The sequence below is a fragment of the Triturus cristatus genome, chromosome 7, assembly GCF_964204655.1.
Source record: "Triturus cristatus chromosome 7, aTriCri1.1, whole genome shotgun sequence".
Taxonomy (NCBI): domain Eukaryota; kingdom Metazoa; phylum Chordata; class Amphibia; order Caudata; family Salamandridae; genus Triturus; species Triturus cristatus.
The window spans coordinates 237063796-237082337 of NC_140590.1; the positions used below are offsets into that span (position 1 = coordinate 237063796).

Here is an 18542-nt window from a genome sequence, read left to right on the forward strand (position 1 = left end):
CACTGCAAGTTATGTACCTATTCTGGGTAAGTACAGAAGCTTGCACTTTTATATTTTTTATGGGTGAGGGACTATTGCTCATACGTAGACGGCCCCGCTTACCATGGTTAGCTGGAGGTGTGCTAATCTTGGAATTTTTATTATTACAACATGTGGCATGCAACCTGCCACTCGTATCTCATTGCATTACTTTTCGAGAGTGCACAAATTGTGATCTAAAGGTAGTGTGTGATGTGTGTTTTATCTCAATCCCTATTAATTGATAGGAAGGTATGCCTTATCGGAAAAGAAAATGCTTAAACAGAAAATAGTGATGTCATTTGTGAGGGTTAAAAGTTGTCGTTGCGCCCCTACATGCGGTAACGTTTTTAGTAAAATAAATAAAGACATTTTAAATAAGCATTAAAAATGCAATAGGTCTCGCCTTTTAAGTTAAAGCCATTTGCTTTGCTATATAATACCATCTGCAAAGCAAATGGCTTTAACTTAATTAAAGGTGATACCTATTGCATTTTTAATGCTTGTTTTGGCTGTTGATGGGCCTGTTTTATGGCCTGTCTGGTCGGTCCCTGACATGAAAACAGCAAGCATTTGCAAATAAGTCTTATTCAGCTACTAAAGCTAATGAGGTACTTGTAGATGCAATGTCCCCACCTGCAGTTTATTTATTTAATTATTGAAAAGTTTAAAAGTTAGAATGACTATGTGCCCTTGAGAATGACTGACAGCACATTCAATGTACCAAGTAATAAGTACACTGTTCCAAAATGGGTCTTATAATCTATAGTGTCAATGATCTTATTAAGTCCCTTCAATACACACATCTGCCACTTTAGAATCTGTTGGAGTCTTTAACGTCATGAGCTCCTTTGTCACTGCCTGTTAGGGACCAACCTTACTGTTGTACTAAAATGTCCGATGGTTAATTCATGTTCAGTAAACTCCTGTCTTTCATTTTACCCACACACTGTCCAGTTATTGCTTTCTCCTTTATTTCTATAATGTATATATTTTGCACCTTGCTTACTTTCCTGTGCAATCGTTGCTTCCTGTCCATCGTTGTAGTCTGTTATGCTTCTCAAGACCCCCTCACTAAGCCAAACCCATCACCCTATATCCGTTCACCACGCAAAATCAATGATGGCGATATGTGACATGTTGAACATAAGTGAGCTGCCTGAGATGGCCTAAGAGACTCATTACTGGCGCTGGGTTGGGTGTGTGGAGACTCGTGCTTTGCTCAACTGTTAGATACATTTACACTCCCACGTAAGAGGCCGGGTGAGCACGTCGCCCTCCTGCAGAATGGCGACAAACATCTCATTGGGCACACGGGGCTGAGTGACTTCCGTTTGCCATTAAGGAGTCTATGGGGTCTCAGCCAACACATTTTTCACCTTCTTCCCATGGAGGTTTCTACACAAAAAAGGGCACGAATTAAGCTAGCCCAAACTCTGCCAACAATTGGCTAAGAGCATCTGATGCCATTAAAAATAACAACATAGACGCAAATAATAGCGACATTTAAATACAACATTTGCCATACAAAGTGTAAAATTCCAATATTGGAACCTAATTGAAGGCGTGAACGCCAGCCGCTGTACAGGCACGGCCCCGAGTCTGTGCTTGGCCTGTTGGCCGCACAGAAATGAGAGAAGAGCAGGATATCATGCGGATGTGGAGCTGGGTGACGTCGCATGGTAACACCCTGATCTGTTTTGGGATGCAGCCAGATCCGGATTTTCTAAGATAGCACCATTAACGCCAGTTTAGATCTTGCCATAAAATCTGCCCAGACCATATCGACTAGTGCAAGAGAGCTGAAGACATACTTATTTTACAAAATTATCTGTATTAGTATTTAGATGTTTTTGTGTTACAGTTCCCCAAATCTTGGCTCCTATAATATTAGCTTATGTTCTCTTTGATTTAGAATACTATTCTCAAGACAACGTTTTACGCTAGCGTGTTCTGCTTTCCTCCACACTGGTATTCCTTATCCATGTAGACGTATGGAGCAACTCAATAATGAATGCATTTTATAAGCAGTTTTTGACCCTCATCCAATATAAGGAGAAACCTATCATTTATGCTGATTAGAGCAAGAAATTGCATGTCCACAACGCCTGAGCCTTCATTAGGGGTCTGTGCTAATAAAAGGGCGTTCAAGACATTACAAGCATTTGCAATGCAATAGGTCTCGCAACTGCGAGTTTTGGAGCTATTGGCATTGTAAATGCCAATGCCTTTAAAAAAATTAAAAAGCATTGTTATTTACAATACCAAAAACAACACCTATTGCATTGTAATGCACAAGGGGCCATTTCATATGCAAAAGTACACTGAATCATCACATAAGTGATTCGTTATCGCAAAGATCATTCGTATTTAGAGAGCAGTATGTTTTGTTTTTACTGCAACAGGCCTTTAGAATATTATATGCAGCACTCAAAATACAAGGCAGATTTGCTTTGCCACTGGTAGTTTCCATTTTTAAACCTGAGTGTCATTGGTGAACATAGTAAAATGGTGCAGTTAAGAACATTCTATTGACAAATGCACTTCTCTGAATTCACTTCTGTGGTTTGCTTGGGTGTAGCACCGGAATGTGCCCAGGGCTAGTGCAGGGCAGCCCTTGCGGTTAAAGCACCGAGGGCTGAGAGGTTCTCTGTGTCCGGGGGTGGCGGCAGCGTCAGGGGGTGCTGGGGGGTCTGTGTTGAGGCGTGAAGGTCGGAAGCAGACACTGCAGCACAGAACCATGTGTCACGGTTGTGGTCACACACAGAGGACATTACTCACTCTGACTCATAAGCGCCCCAAACAAAAACCAAGCATTGAAAATGCAATAGGTCTCGCCTTTGACTAAGTTAAAGGAATTTGCGTTGCTAATGGTATTGTATAGCAAAGCAAATGGCTGTAACTTAATAAAAGGCGAGACCTATTGCATTTTTAATGCTTGTTCTAATTTGGTCCCTCCATTTTTTGTCTTTGGCCCCTGTGTCCCAAGCCGTTGAATGGCTATTTGCCTCTTTGCCAACACTAGTCCTAATAGCAGAATAAGTAGTGTATCATCCGTAGTTATAGTTACTGGAGAAAAATGTTGAATTTCAGTTTTATTTTTAGTTTAAAACATTGTTTTCATTGAAATGTTCACCTACCTGTGTGTTTGTATATATAGATATATGTGTGTACGTATGTACGTGTGTGTGTGTGGTAATGAATTAGTGGTAAAGGCATTGTGTGGTAAAAAGCAATGTTGTAAAGGCTGTTTCCCATAAAAAAAAACATGTATATTCGCTATGTGGTCAATCAGTCATCTGATACTAAGCAGTACCACCATATATGACTGCAAGGAGTCAGAGTACATAGTGCCTTGTTGTTTGAAAGTTATACCTCCATTGCTTCTGAAAATGTCTTTGGCCAAATGGTTTGGTGTAGTGCATCACGATCCCATATTAACCCAAAAGTGGATGTTATGTGCTCTGGCATTAAGATTGTCAACACCACTGGACATCCGGAGACCAGACTCCACAGCCATTTATTTACATACTGGGATACTTTGGGGAGAATGAAGTTATCTTGAGTGGCAGCTGTGGAGTGACGTGGATACAAAAACACTGAGGATAATAATGGCTGACAAAAATATATAATGTTAAACACGAGCTTATTATGGGATACGATTTATGGTAAAGTATTAGAACAGGGAAAGCTCAGGTGTATGGAAGAGAAAATGGGTTAGGATAATGGAAGAATTTTTTTTTAATTTACATCTAGAGTTCACAAGATAAATCATACAAGATCAACCCCACGATATTAATCATCTGACTTTGGCCTTGGTTTTTTCCCCCGGGGTTTTATATAGCGTGAACTTGACCCGAAGGTTTCAGAGCGCTTTACATGAGCACCAGTTCACACAATCATTTTTGTTAGGCACGGGGAGAGTAAATGATTTGCCCAAAATCACAGGATGTTGAGCGTCCCTTCCGAGACTCGAACATGGTTCCCCAGCGTCGAGGTCGGCTGCTCTAGCCGTAAGACCACATCCTCTTCAACTGAATTAAGTTGAAATGACCGTATCGGAACCTCTCAACATGTTCCTATTTATCATAACCTCACATTGTATTTCTGAGCCACGGTTAGATGAGCGTCAGCCAGTCATTCAGCATGTGACCACTCCTAAATAAGGATGCAGAGATACTTCTCAGAAAGCATGCATCCATGCATATTAAAATTTGGTAAGGCAGAAACTCCTGGAAGTGGAGGAGAGAACAGTGAAACAAAGTTTGAAAACTGCACCTTGGTTGATTATAAGCCTGGCTGCGTGTTCCATATCCTAGCTGTCTCATTGCAGATTCAGTTTCCAGGTGGTTTCATTCTTGTCTTGACAGCTGGTCGTTCCTCCCATCACAGATGCAGATCCAGTCTGAGCACTAGTAAGAACAAGGGAGTTTAAAGGCCTCTCTGGATCAAGCCTGCGGTCCATCCTGTTTCCGATTTGGCCTCCTTGTAAACTAAATTACAGCCGCTTTAGCTTAACCCTTCCCCCTCTCGGCTGGGAGAACCGCTTGCAGCTGACTGAGGCTTCGGCGCTGTCACCCTGGCAACAAGGGCGGGAGGACTTCGCTTCTTTGCTTGCCCCCGCTGCCCCCTCCGTGTGGAACGCTGGGTATGAATATCAATAACAGCGAACGCTGACAGTGGAAAGGAAGGATGGACGCGATAGATGGGGAGTCATGGTTTGCACAAAAGAGCACTGGCAGAGAGGCAAGCCGCAAATTCCTTAGTGCTGGTTCCTCTCAAACGGCGGAAAAACCCTGAAAGGCCGCGGCGGAAAAACCCTGAAAGGCCGTGTCAGGCTATGGTTGTTACGGACTCCAAACAACCTCCCAATCCCCACTGGGAAAAGAGTGTCATTGTCCTGGGCCGAAGTGCTCAGAGGCAATGTGGGGGCTATGGTGCTGACTGGGAGCGCCATTCCTTCTTAAGAGGTTAGCATATGTGGTCGCTGCTGCTGACTGACTCCACGGACTCAGTGCCAGTGGGACAATGCCTCATAGCTACTGACCTAGCATAGAGCTCCAGCCTGAGGTGCTCCGAGCCAATGTGAGCCTATGATAACCGCTGCTGAGAAAAAAAAACAGCACCAGGGGCCTCGAGGCGCACAGAGCCAATGTGGAACTATGACTTCTGCTGAGAACAGTGCGCTGTGGCCCCGAGGTCCGAAGAAGCATGCAATGCACAGGGTATGACGGCTGCTCAGGAAAAAAAAAGTGCCAGGGTCTAGATGTGTGCTATGACTGCTGCTGAAACAAGCTGTCGGCGTTGTGTGTAAAACATAGTGCCTCCCGGCTAATGAAGGAGCGTGTGTGAGGCCGCGAGTGAGAGATCCAATCCCAGTGGGCAGGGCTAAAAGGAAACAAGGCGGCAACAAGGAGAGACTAAAAAGCCTCCTTTTCAATCTTGAGCCTGCGTTTTGCATGCAGGATGAAGCCAGCCAATGAGAAAGATGGGCGGGGCTTCAACTCCTCCTCCGAGAGCTTCGGAATCTGAATTGATTTCAAGAAGCTCTCGGATGCCGAGAGCAGCGCATGCGCGCTGCTTTCGACAGCCGAGACCTAAAAAAAGAATGAAATGAGATGGAATTCATCATAAAACGTCAAGGGCATGGAACGTGAAATGATGTCATTCCTGTGATGAATTTACTTGATACCCTTATATACATTTTTACCCAGAAAACTCTGCATTTGTTGTAGTATGATAATTGATAAACCAGTTGTTAGAAATGGGATTTCTGGCTGCGCCAAAGCCAGGCAGAAACCACCACTCTAGTCAGGGCCCGGAAGTTACACGCCAAAGATAACCCCTGCTCACCCCCTTGGTAGCTTGGCACGAGCACTCAGGCTTATCCCGGAGGCAATGTGTAAAGCATTTGCGCACGCACCCAGCAACAACATCCCAGGCCCACCACAAAAGAAACTCCACACAAGGTTATTTATAAAAATAGCCTTTGTATTATCGAGAACACATTAGAATAGTAAGCACATATTATACAGGGTGCCACCTGGCACTAGGTCATATTTACAAGGGATTATTTACACCTGACTGGGCCCACTGGACCACTGTCAGTACCATCACAAAGTGAACTTAGTAAAGGTAGAACTTATCATGAACATAGAACACAACCAGTGACTACTGGTAATCACTGTACGTAGCATTGGCCTGTAACATAAACTACATTATGCACAGGCATCTCACCAGGCTCGAATAACCTTCTGTGCCAACCTCACCAGCATAAACACATTATGCAATTCTCTCACAAGTTTAAACACATTAGACCCTAACCTCCTAAGCATAACTAAATTAGGAAATAACTCTCACTAGCATAAACCATTATATGCGAACCAACCTCATAATCACAACGCACATTTAGAGGTATCCACACCGGTGCGTAAATCATTCTACATACATTACATTTCCTAGCACCCAAGAATCACAGTAGGGCCTGGCGCCCTATAACTCTAACAATCCCCCCCAGGCCAACTGGCCATCTCAGAAAGTGGGCTCAAATGCTCTGTGTCCCCAAAGTCAAGGCGCGCTGTCTAGCAGCGGAATCCAATTGCGTCACTGCGCAAACCTAAACGGTGCAGCTGCCCACTACTTGCTGGGCAGCTGGAAAACAGTCAACTGGGGCTTGGGCTCGCAATGGCCCTTGGAACAAGTATGCCAGGCGTTGGAGCCACACGGGGCTCTGCAAACAAATAATGCCCAAAAAAGAACTGGCGCCCAAGACGTGGAGCGCACTGGCGCTTTAAAAGTAACTAAGGCCAAGTGTTGGAGCCACACGGGGCTCGGTAATTACCTAATGTGAAGCGTAGGAGCCACTCAGGCTCTAGAAATTAATATGCTGTCAGGGGGCGCACTGGCCCCAGGAATAATCATGCCCGAGCGGTGGAGCCACCGGGGCTCTAAGAACAAGGATGCCCACGTCGTTGGAGCCACATAGGCTTGGGAAACAGCTGGGCCCCACTGGAGCGCACTGGCGCTTTAAAGAAAACATGCCCACGAGGTTGGAGCGGCCCGCTGCCATCCGGGGCCGCTCTGAATCCAAAAACTGGCACCGTGCCTTTATCAGGCACCAACATTAGCCCCCACGGAGCCTCCCAGCCCTTCCCAACTCACCGGGCTGCTCTCGGGGGAATCCGCTCCGTCGGTGGCGATCTCCTCACTGTAGATACGGCGGGGGGGGGGGGGGGGGGGGGGGGCAGGCACCGGCAATGGGCCTTGTGCCCCCTCCGCAGGAATCAGGCAGCGGCGCTGGCGGGGCTCTCTCTCCTCACGAGAGCCCCGCCTTCTTCCTGCGCCATACTTCACCCGGTCCCCCATCTCGGGACCGGGACTTCCAGAGTGGAGCCTAGCGAGGCTCCAGGCTGCCGCCTCCTCCTTCCGGTCCTGCCGCGGCCCCGCCCCCATCACCGGCGGACTTGCCTGACTTCCGGGGCGGCCACTGCGGGATTACAGCGGCAATCTCGGCGGCGGCATAGTCGCGGGGTGGGCACCCGCGCATAACAAGGAAAGCAAAGTCACGGGGTGGGCACCCACGCATAAAAATAATGGCAAAGTCGCGTGGTAGGCACCTGTGCACACAAGTAACGGCAAAGAACATGGGGTCACAGCCCCTTCTTTTATACTACATTTCCTTTGTCTCAAAGTGTAGGCAATAGGAGAACCAGATACAACTGGTTCAGGAGCACTTTGTTTTGCTCAGCTCCCCTCTCTATTCACAGGCCAGGGACATCAGACGCACCACAGGAGGTGGAGCCAGCATTGTGAAGGGAAGGCCCAGCCCCATTCAGGTCCCAGGTGCAACTCCTCCCTCCCATCTACATGCATATCTCTCCATTCACCACCGGGCAGACTCACCCTGGCTCCTGGAATTCCCCAGCCCTCTCACAAGTCAAGTCAATCACAAGCCAGACAGGCAATTCACATCACACAGCACACAGACATGCCAACTTCTAGAAGTGGCACTTCCCCACCAGTCACCATAAATCTGCACACACCATTGCGCAGCATTTATTCCCACGAGTTCGCACATACCAAACTCGCCCCTGCACTCCTCTCACTTCAAGAACTACCATGGACACACATATCCCCCATGCATTCCTATGGGAGGGCAGGCCAGTCTCACTACATGTAACACAGAGCGCACGCACTTTACACTGGGACACAGTGCTAAAAGTGCCTATAGGCCTAAAACTACTAACACTACATAGAGAAAAAGGCCAGGATAAATGCAAAAATTTGGGGGTGAACCTGCCAAAAGGGCCAGGTCCAACACCAGTTCTCGTCTATTATAATTGCAATTTATGTCTCTTTTTAATTTAAATATGGAGTTGTTTTTATTTCAAGAGCAGTTATGTGAACACAAAATCCGCTACTGAATTCAGAGTGTTATTTGGTAACGTGCTAGTCCTTGCCTGTCTCTTGTTTGACTCTAGACGCTCCAAAGATAGTGGAGGTGAACTCCTCGCTGGAAACGACAGAGGGCGCTCACCTGATCCTGCTCTGCGTGGTGGAGAGTAACCCGATCTCGTTGGTCTCGTGGATGAAGGATGACACGATCCTGAAGGAAGAGCTCTCTGCCAACCTCACATTAGAGTTCGAAAATGTGACGCACAACTATGACGGCCTCTACGTCTGCATAGCGGAGAACATCTACGGGAAAGTCAACAGGTCTCTGGGGCTGGCCGTCATGTGTAAGTGGGAGGAGCCCGACGCTGTTCTGACTGAGTGCTCCAAGAGAGTGTGTGCTGAGTGAGTGCATGCTGAGTGGGCAGGCTACACCTGTACAAACTCAACATGTGCTGTGTACAGTAGTGTAACTCAAAGTCAAGCTTTTCACTGTGGTTGTTCCAAACACACAAGTAGAAAGAACATATAAAAAGATGAGAACTATTTAAAAATAAAAAATATTACAAGCATTAATAAAACACCACGCTTGGCAAGGCAACAACAGTTCACACCGTCACATTTCAAATCGCCCACTCATCACTCTTCTAGGAGGACTGCTGGATGTACTGGTACTGCGACACCGCCTCCTCGGCGTTTTATTTTTGCCTGCAGATTTCTATAGCGCGAACTTAACCCGAAGGTATTGAAGCGCTTTACAAGAGCACCAGTTACGTTACACAGGAACACATTCACTTTTGGTAGGCTCAGGGAGATGAAGTGATTTGCCCAGAATGTTGAGCCAACGCTGAGACTCGAACCTGGGGGCATATTAACAAGGGCTTTATCTCCGCTTTTTTGGCTTTAAAAGGCAAAGAAGCGGAGATAAAAATATCGCCCTATCAACAACAGGGTGCTAACATGCAAAATCGCATATTAGCACCCTTTTTCACTACGCTTCCCTTTGCATCTCTAATGAGATGCAAAGTGGGCGTTCCAGAGCAAAATAATAGGAGAAATGGCGCTAAGCGACATTTCTCCTATTATCAAGCTTCACGCTAACCCTGTTAGAGACAAAAAAAGCAGCGCTAACCGCGGTTAACACTGCTTTTTTACGTCTGGTATTTTTCTGATTTAGCCATGTAATCCAATGGGAGGTGGATTACATGGCTAAATCCACCATGGGCTATCAACAAGGATATCCCTATCCTTGTAGTTTTATCGCTGCATTACCAGCGATAACCTCCCAAAATGCCGCTAAAAAAATTAACGCTAAGCCCCCTTAGCGTTAATTTTCCCTGTTCCTTGTTAATATGCCCCTTGGTTCTCCATCTTCAAAGTCGGCAGCTCTGGCCGTAAGGCTACATCCTCTCCCCTTGGCTTTGCTCTGTGAGTGGAACACTGCTTCTGAGCCTGCCGAAGGCCACATCCATGTGCACTGATCTCACTCCTCGAGGCTCAACGGCCACCATGGCACAGAAGTGAAGCCAGTCAGGTGTGTCCTCTGGGCCTTGGCAACAGTACCAGCCCAGTTACAGGAGTAGCTGGGCGAAATCAAATCAGGATATCTCTTGGGTTTTCCACAGACACATTTCACACATGGCAAACATATGTGAAATGTGTCCAGAATCTTGGAATTACATGTGTACACTGACGTAGAAACTCATACTTTCGCATCATTCCTCATCCCTAGGGCGAAACCTTGCATGAGTATATTCATTACACAGGTCAGAATTGCCACATTGTGAAGTTTTGATAGTTCTGGCTGAGGAATACCTATGTGGTATTCACACAATAGACGTTTTTGCCATATTCCTGCCTTTCCCAGTAGCCTATAATAGCTACTTTGTTCCAGCGTTTGTTGCACTTTGCAAATCAAATGAATAGAACTGCATTACAATATGAACACTGGTCCAAGCAGAGCTGGAAATGGAAAAATAGAAGTGCAGATATCGTATACCAGTGTAACCAAGGGGCATATTATCAAGGACGGCGTTAAAATTATCGCCGGTTTAGCGGCAGAAAACTGCCGCTAAAGCGGCGATAATGGGCTTGATAATATGCCCTGGAGAATTCCAATAGAAGCCCATGTTGACATCAGTACATGGGCTTCTATGGGAATTCTCTGCGGCATATTATCAAGCCTGCTGCTTTTAGTGGCAGTTTTCTGCCGCTAAAGTGGCGATAATTGTAACGCCGTTTCTTGATAATATGCCCCTACTTGCTTCTGGGAAGTGTTGGTACTCTCCAGTTACAAGTATTGCGTTTCAGCAGAGAATGCAGGTACTCCCCCCTCCCAAAAAAAGGAGTGCAGTTACTCCGTACCTGACAGCACCGGCCCATTTAAAGCACTGGGCATAAGTCTGATGATGGTGGATGGACTGCAGAGACGGACATCCAATCTGAATGTCCAAGAGTCCTTACTATCGAAGGCAAGCATGGACAGAGCCAATAGGTCTAGCTTTAATGCGCAGTGGCATAGAAATAAATATCAGTTTTCACAATAAAGCCAGACATGTTCGCTTTGCTCATGACATCCAGAGAAAACAAGCCGGAACTATTAGCAACACTAGTGGCTCATCCACATACACCCCTAGCCGGAGGTAAACATGACTCATTGGGAGTCGGCTCTGCGACACTCATGCTATCAACATTGGAAGGATGAAGGACTAAATCCACTCAGTTTAAAGCTCAAACACAATTTACTGTGCAGCTAGCTACATAGCTCTCAAGCGGTCTCGGGTTAGGTGTAGCCCTTGCAACCATTCCTGGCTTTTAAACCAATTGCAAGTTGCATTCTGGGGATTGTAGTTTTACCTTTCTCATTGATACTAAGAGCTGACATGGAGCAAGGAGGCAGCTCTTGTTCTCCACTACAGAATAGGCAAATGTCAACTTGAGAAAAGACTGCCAGGCATCATTCATTTCACAGAAGATGTTTAGAGAACTCCCCATTTAAGAACAGGCAACCACAACAGCTGAGACGCAAAGAAGGCGTTGGGACAACCCATACAGTCGTGTAGAAGAGGGATGTAAACACCGCTGCAACCTTTCAAGTTTATGGAATAAATTCATACTGTCCCTTTCCAACCAGGAAGAATAAAGATTGTGCAGGACGACTCTGACAATAAATTAACTGACCATCGTCAGCAACACAATTGCGCAGAAATAGGGCGGGGTATTGAATGTATCCAGATGGATTTTTATTTGCACTAAACAGTGAAAACGAAAACAGAGTTCAAGTTACACTAAACAGCTCTGAATCCTCTGAAGCCATAGCGGTGTGTGCCAGAACAGTGAAACACGAAATCCAAGCCTCCATCAAGAAGCCTGGGACGGTAGAGCGGGAAAGAAAGGGGCTGGATAGCAAAGCGCCAGTTTGAGGCGCCAAGCATTTCTATTGCCACGCGATGTCAGGTGAGGTCTGTCCTCTTCACTGACGTGCCCTTGAAAATGGAGAGGATGTGGCCTAATGGCCAAAGGTGCTGACTTTGCAACTGTAGTCTTGGTGTCAGCTCAACACCCTGTAATTCTGAGCAAATCACATAGGGGCATATTATCAAGAAACTGCGTTAACATTATCGCCGCTTTAGCGGCAGAAAACTGCTGCTAAAGCGGCGATAATGGGCTTGATGATATCCCCTTGTGAATTCCCATAGAAGCCCAGGTTCACACCAGAACATGGGCTTCTATTGGAATTCTCTGCGGCATATTATCAAACCCATTATCGCCGATTTAGCTGCAGTTTTCTGCCGCTAAAGAGGCGATAATTGTAACGCTGTTTCTTGATAATATGCCCCCAAATCTGGCCTTATGTAATGTTATCTGGTGCTCATGTAAAGCGCTCTAATGCCCTTAGGCCTTGTTTGCCTACATAAAACTGCAAACATAAAATAAATAAAAGTCAAGTAATAAGCCCCTTGCCCCCTGTGGAAGCCTTGCACATTAAAAGCATCAGAATAGATGTTCACCAAGTTTTATTCTACACGCAGTCACTAACAGTATTACTCTAAAACACAGCAACATGCCAGACCCAATGTCCTACAGCCTTACAAAGGCTCAGCAATTCGAGCAGGAGAATCAAGGTACCACTCTTCGACTCCCCTTCATCCAGGAAGTGTACAGTTTCCTAGCCATTGAGAAGGAAAGTTTCAGTTCAGAGCACAGATGCGAGAATAATCCATTTCTTTCTTCACTTAATTTCACAGCAGCCAGTTACCAGGTTAACATAAACACAGTCAGCTCATCACTTTTAACTATCCTAGCTCTCGTTTATATTGTTAGTGTGTAAAATCACCATAGCCACAGGTCATACGGTAATCCAAAGATACTATTACTTGCTCCACCAACACAGTTCTTTATAGGTGGGTTCAGCTCACCTATAATCGTGATCACCGGGTGGAATAATCCTCACCTCTGTTTCCCTAATAGAATTGAAACTTTCCTTCTCAATAGCCAGGACATTTTATGTTCTAAGCCAGGACCAGAAGTGAGGATTATGCATGCTTAAATTTGGTAATTACTCTCTTATCTGTTGTGCTAAGGTATCATGTACTGTCTATCCCGCTCTTTCACCCGACGCTCCGCTGTCCTTCCTCTCTGGGAACCTGCTCAGACGCGCCTCCACTGGCCCATTCTTCTGTCCTTGACTATGGCTGACCCACCTGTCCCTAGGGCCGCCATGCGCATACTTTCCTGGAACGTCAATGGCCTCCTGGATCGTTTCAAACGCATGGCGGTCCTCAAATATGCACAACGGGCAGAGATCGATGTACTCCTCCTCCAGGAGACTCACTTGTTGGGTAACAACTGCCCCTTCCTTGGCCGTTACGGTTATGACAGGGTATGGCACTCAGGTTTTGCTCGGGGATCCCGGGGGGTGGCCATATTGCTTCGCAAGTCCTTTCCCTTTGTCCTGACTCGGGTGCTTTTGGACCCCCAGGGTATGCTACTGGTAGTGTGTGGCACTCTGGAGGGCCGACCCCTTACCCTGATGTCCCTCTACGCGGCGCCGTCCCTCCTGCCGTCGGCCCTTTCCCACGCAGCGGATATCCTCCCGACACTTCCTGCAGGTGCCCTGATACTCGGCGGGGACTTTAACGCTGTCTACTCGCCCCACATGGACTCGACGGGTCCGGTCTCTTCGACCCGCGTCGCCCGCGCAAAACAACTCTCCTCTTGGGCGGAATCCCAGGGCCTCTGCGATGTCTGGAGGATCTGGCACCCGCAGACGCGCCAATACACCCACACGTCGGCGGCCTATCACTCCCACGCCCGGATCGACCTCATCTTCGTGCCCTCTACCGACTGCGCGGGGGTGCGGGACGCACGCATTCTTCCGAGGGGCCTTTCGGACCACTCGCCGGTGCTCCTCGCTCTCGGTCCCCCCCCCCTCTCTGCCCGTCCGATATGGCGTCTGAACGCTTGGTTCCTTCACGACAAGGCTTTTCGGAGAGCGGTCGGGGGCGAGATAGCCGACTACTACTCTCATAATGAGGGCTCTGTCGTCTCCCCCGCCGTCCTCTGGGAGGCCGGCAAGGCGACTGTTCGGGGCGCCGCTAAAGGGCACCTGCAACGTCAACGACGGGCTCAATCCCAGAAGCTCGCGGACTGTGAGGCCCAAGCCTTAGAACTAGAGCGTAGTCTGGGAAACTTAGACGATGCCACACGGTCTCGTCGCTTGGCCTTCCTACGGGAAGAGATTCGCCTGCACTCCCTGGAAGCGGCGAAGATCCTATGGCGCTCCTCGGTGGCCCGGGTGTACGGTTGGGGAGACAAAAACGGCACTCTTCTCCACCGCCTGGCGACCTATCCCCGGGCGGGCAGGATCATTCCAGCCATCGCGGACCCTGCAGGTGGCGTCCACACGGTCTCAGTGGCGATAGCCTAGGCATTCGCTGACTACTACTCCCGGCTGTACCGTCTCCGACCGTCCACGCTCTCCCTGAATGAGTTACTGGGAACAAACGGGGCGACACTAGCGCGGCTGCAGCCTGAGATTTCTGAGACCCTGGATTCGCCGATCGAGCTGCAGGAGATTGAAGAGGCGATCGGCCGCCTGGCACCCGGGAAGACCCCGGGACCCGACGGGTTCCCCCAGGAATATTACGCTCACTACCGTGAGACACTGGCCCCGAGGCTTCGGGACCTCTTTGCGGCCGTGGTGGAGACGGGCTCGTTCCGGCCCGAAACGGATACAGCAACCATAGTTGCACTCCCCAAGACACAGCCTCCCTCGCGGTCCTGTTCCGACTACCGGCCGATATCCCTTATTAACACAGAACTCAAAATCTATGCCACGGTCCTGGCACAGCGGTTACGCCCATCGCTCGCCTCCCTGGTCCATCCGGACCAATGTGGCTTTATGCCGGAGCGGGGGACCAGACACTGTCTACGGCGCCTCCACCTCGCGATGGCGCACCGCGGCCGCCTTTCCCCCTATCTGGCCCTCCTCTTGGTCGACTTTGAAAAAGCCTTTGATTCCGTGGGATGGGCGTACTTGGGTGAGGTCCTGGAGCGTATGGGCTTCGGTCCCCGGTTCCGAGCCATGGTAATGGTCCACTATGCGCACCCGCGGGCCCGTGTGCTGGTCAATGGGGCACTTTCTCGCCCGTTTCCCATAGGCCGGGGGACGCGCCAGGGTTGTCCGCTCTCGCCCCTCCTTTTCGCTCTGGCGATGGAACCCCTGGCGGTGCTGATTCGCGCGGATCCTGTTCTTCGAGGATGGGAATGGCCAGATGTAGCCCCCGACAAGATCGCCCTATACGCGGACGACGTCCTCCTCTATCTCTCGGACCCAGCGACCTCGGGACCCCGGGTCCGTCGGATCCTCCATCGATTTGGCCAAGCGTCGGGTCTTCACCTGAACCCCAAAAAATCCGTCCTAGTCCCGCTACACCCGTCGCGGGAATGTTTCGACTGGCAGTCGGACATTCCCCTCCGGAGACTCTCCTTTAAATACCTGGGGATTTGGGTCACCCTCCTTCCGGAACTCTGCTGGGCCCTTAATGTGGCTCCGGTAGTCAACAAAACCAGGTCAGACATGCTCCGGTGGCAGTCCCTCCCATTGAATCCGCTAGGGAGAGTCGCTCTATACAAGATGATGATCCTCCCCAAATTTCTTTACATACTACAAAATACTCCATGCCCTTTTCCGCGCCCGTGGTTCCGAGACCTGGATAAAATGGTGACCAAATTCCTTTGGGGCGGCGGTAGGCCTCGGCTGGCCTTGGATCGATGCAGGGTCCCCTCCTATGATGGCGGCCTGAGCATGACCAATCTATATCTTTATTATCTGGCCACCCAGCTACTGGTGATCCATGACTGGTTCTCGGGAGGCTGGGGCGACCCGGCTTATCGTCTCGAGGTGCAAGGCCTTGGGTTCTCCTCCATCCAAAACATGCTCTATGGCACAACGGTCCCCCTATCACTCCCCGACGTCGTGCGGGCTCCCTTCCTCGCGTGGCGCGCGGCACTGCGGCACACTAGATGGTCGGGGACGTCCACACAACTCACTCCGCTTTGGCACGGGACCTGGCTGCGGGAGGTGGTGGGATTGGCGGGCTTTCGGCAGTGGGATCTTCTTGGTATCTCCTGTCTGGGCGATTTATGGCGTGGGAGCCGCATGTGTTCCTTCCAAGAGCTTCAGACCCGCTTCTCGCTGCGGCCCCCCCAATTCTACCGCTACCTTCAACTGCGCCACGCGGTCCGGGCTCACGTCCCTCTAGACTCCAGACTGCCTCCCCATAGCCCACCTGAAGCTCAGGTGATGCTGGGGTATCTGGGAAAGGGGGGTATATCCCGCATTTACAAATCCCTGATTAACAATTCCCCGGTGGACTGGAGCGGGCTCAAACAGCGATGGGAGGCCTGGGTGGGACCCCTGGATGAGGCGGACTGGAGGGACGCCCTTATGGGCCCTCGGTCGCTTACCACCTCCGCTAGGCTGCGGCTCATCCAAATCTACTACCTCCACACCGCCTATCTGACTCCGGACCGCCTGTACCGGGCGGGCCTCCGTGTGGACGCCTCCTGCACCCGTTGTGGGGTGGCTCCGGCAGATTTTTTCCACATGGTGTGGTCTTGTTCCCGTCTAGACGATTACTGGGCAGCGATTGAAACTGAGCTAGCGGAAGTCTTGGGTTGGGAGGTTCCCCATGAGCCTAGAATGGCCCTGCTGGGCATCATGGACGGGATCGACGGGTCCCGTAACGAAAAGTACTTCCTCACCACTGCCCTTATGGTGGCTAAGAGAGACATAGCGGCAGTATGGTCACAACCGGACCCGCCCAGAGTGGCTACCTGGAGTAGAGGGGTGGATTGGTGTGCGGCCCAGGAGCGGTCGTTGTGTGCTGCGCGGGGCTGCCCCAAAAAATTCCGCAAGATATGGGGGAAATGGCTGGGGGGCATGATTTGAAAGGTGGGGACGCAGGGGGTGGGGACGGAGGATGGGGGAGGGTGGGAGGGTCTTTGCAATGGTTTATTGATGCTTATCCGAATGCAGTTACTGATGCCTTGTTCAATGCACTGCTGTATCTCATTCTTGATACTGTTCTTTATGCCGCAAAACACAATAAAAATTTGTTTATCAAAATTTGGTAATTACTAGCAAAGCCCCTCCTGTGATGCACTTCAAGTAACATTTCTTAAACATTGATTTTAAATGATTAGTACACTGCATTCACTATGTCGTCTTAAAGATAAAGCCATAGAAGCCATTGCTCCTATCATGAATGCACTCCAAACCTTGAGACCTTGATCCCAGCCTCCTGCTTGCTCCACCATGCCCACCTTGTGATGGATGCGGAAGAAACCGTTTGAGCACAACCAAAAGCTAGTGCACTCCTGCTGGCCTGAGATCGGCAGTCACTTTCTTATAAGCTTCGATGCACCATACAACACACTTGTGGCTTTCCTAAAAGGCTTGCTAAGAAATAGAATGAGTGTTGGTCTTTGTCCTAAGGGGCAATGGTAAACATTACTCCCTCAGGAATAAACATTTGCATAGGCGAGTTTTGATTATTGCTACTGTCTGGACTGAAAGTTGTTATAATGCCAGGATAGGAAAAGATTTAGCACCAGCTTTACATCCCAAACACAGGAATAACATTGTTCCAGGGTCTAAGAAAGCTGTAGCCTTCTTATGAGTTTGCAAACCCAAATGTGTTGACCCACAGAAACCTCATTTACTCGGATCTGTCCCATGCAAACCAGGCAAACCAAGAGGTATTGACCACCCTGTGGGCCAGACCTGCATCTGTCAATTCTGAAAGGAAGTTCAGGACAGTCACAATACCTGTCCCAAGTGGATCCATGTTCCTTGACACACAACAACATAACTATTTTCTCCAATCAAAGCAGTAACTCTTGATGGTTTTCTCTTCCCATGCTCGCTGCATAAGACTGGAAGCACATTTCCAAAAGGCCCATGATTCCCGGCATCTGCTTTGATTTCCCATGCCATGAACTTCAGGGAACTTTTCATTTCTAGGGAGTGTGGCTTTCTCTGGCAGTCGGGCAGCATTGGCTGGAACTTGCATAATAATAATAATAATCCACATTTGTAAAGCGTGAACAATCACCCGTAAGGGTCTCTAGGTGCTGGGGGCCGTCAGGAAGATTAAGCAAGCTATTGCCCAGAGTCACATGGTGCTAGGCTAATCTGCCACTGGCGCTGAGGATCGAACCGTGATCCCCGGATTCCGGAGTCAGTCACCTTGGCCGCTGCGCAACACCTCTTCCTGCCGCTGCGCCCCAACTCTTCCTCTTCCAATAGCTCCAAAAGCACCAGAAACCACACCTGCAATCTCCAAATCAGAGGCACCAGGATCAGATCAGCTGGGTGACTTCTTGTTTTAGCAGAGACTTTAACTGTCCTCACAAATAGAGGAAAAGCATACATCTGAGCTCACAAACAGTCGTACATGAAAGTATCCACTACTTTGACTCTGGGATCCAGGAACCATTGGGAATATTCTGGAAGTTAATGGTTGAGTTGGGGGCAAACAGTTTCGTATGGTCCCGATATTTTTATGAGAGAGGTGAAAGCGCTGCAACACTGTACACAGTATACAGGAAGATACTCTACCATCACT

At 48.9% G+C, this 18542-nt stretch overlaps 1 protein-coding gene across 4 annotated transcripts in view; it reads left to right on the forward strand.

Annotated features, from left to right (window-relative positions):
* The window catches only part of MAG (myelin associated glycoprotein), a 421346-nt gene that overhangs the window by 336657 nt on the left and 66147 nt on the right, over positions 1 to 18542 (forward strand). For all 4 annotated transcript variants that reach the window (XM_085616103.1, XM_085616104.1, XM_085616101.1 and 1 more), the window contains exon 6: positions 8499 to 8756. In XM_085616103.1, coding sequence (XP_085472229.1) covers positions 8499 to 8756 — 258 coding nt within the window. The remainder of the gene's footprint in view (positions 1 to 8498; positions 8757 to 18542) is intronic.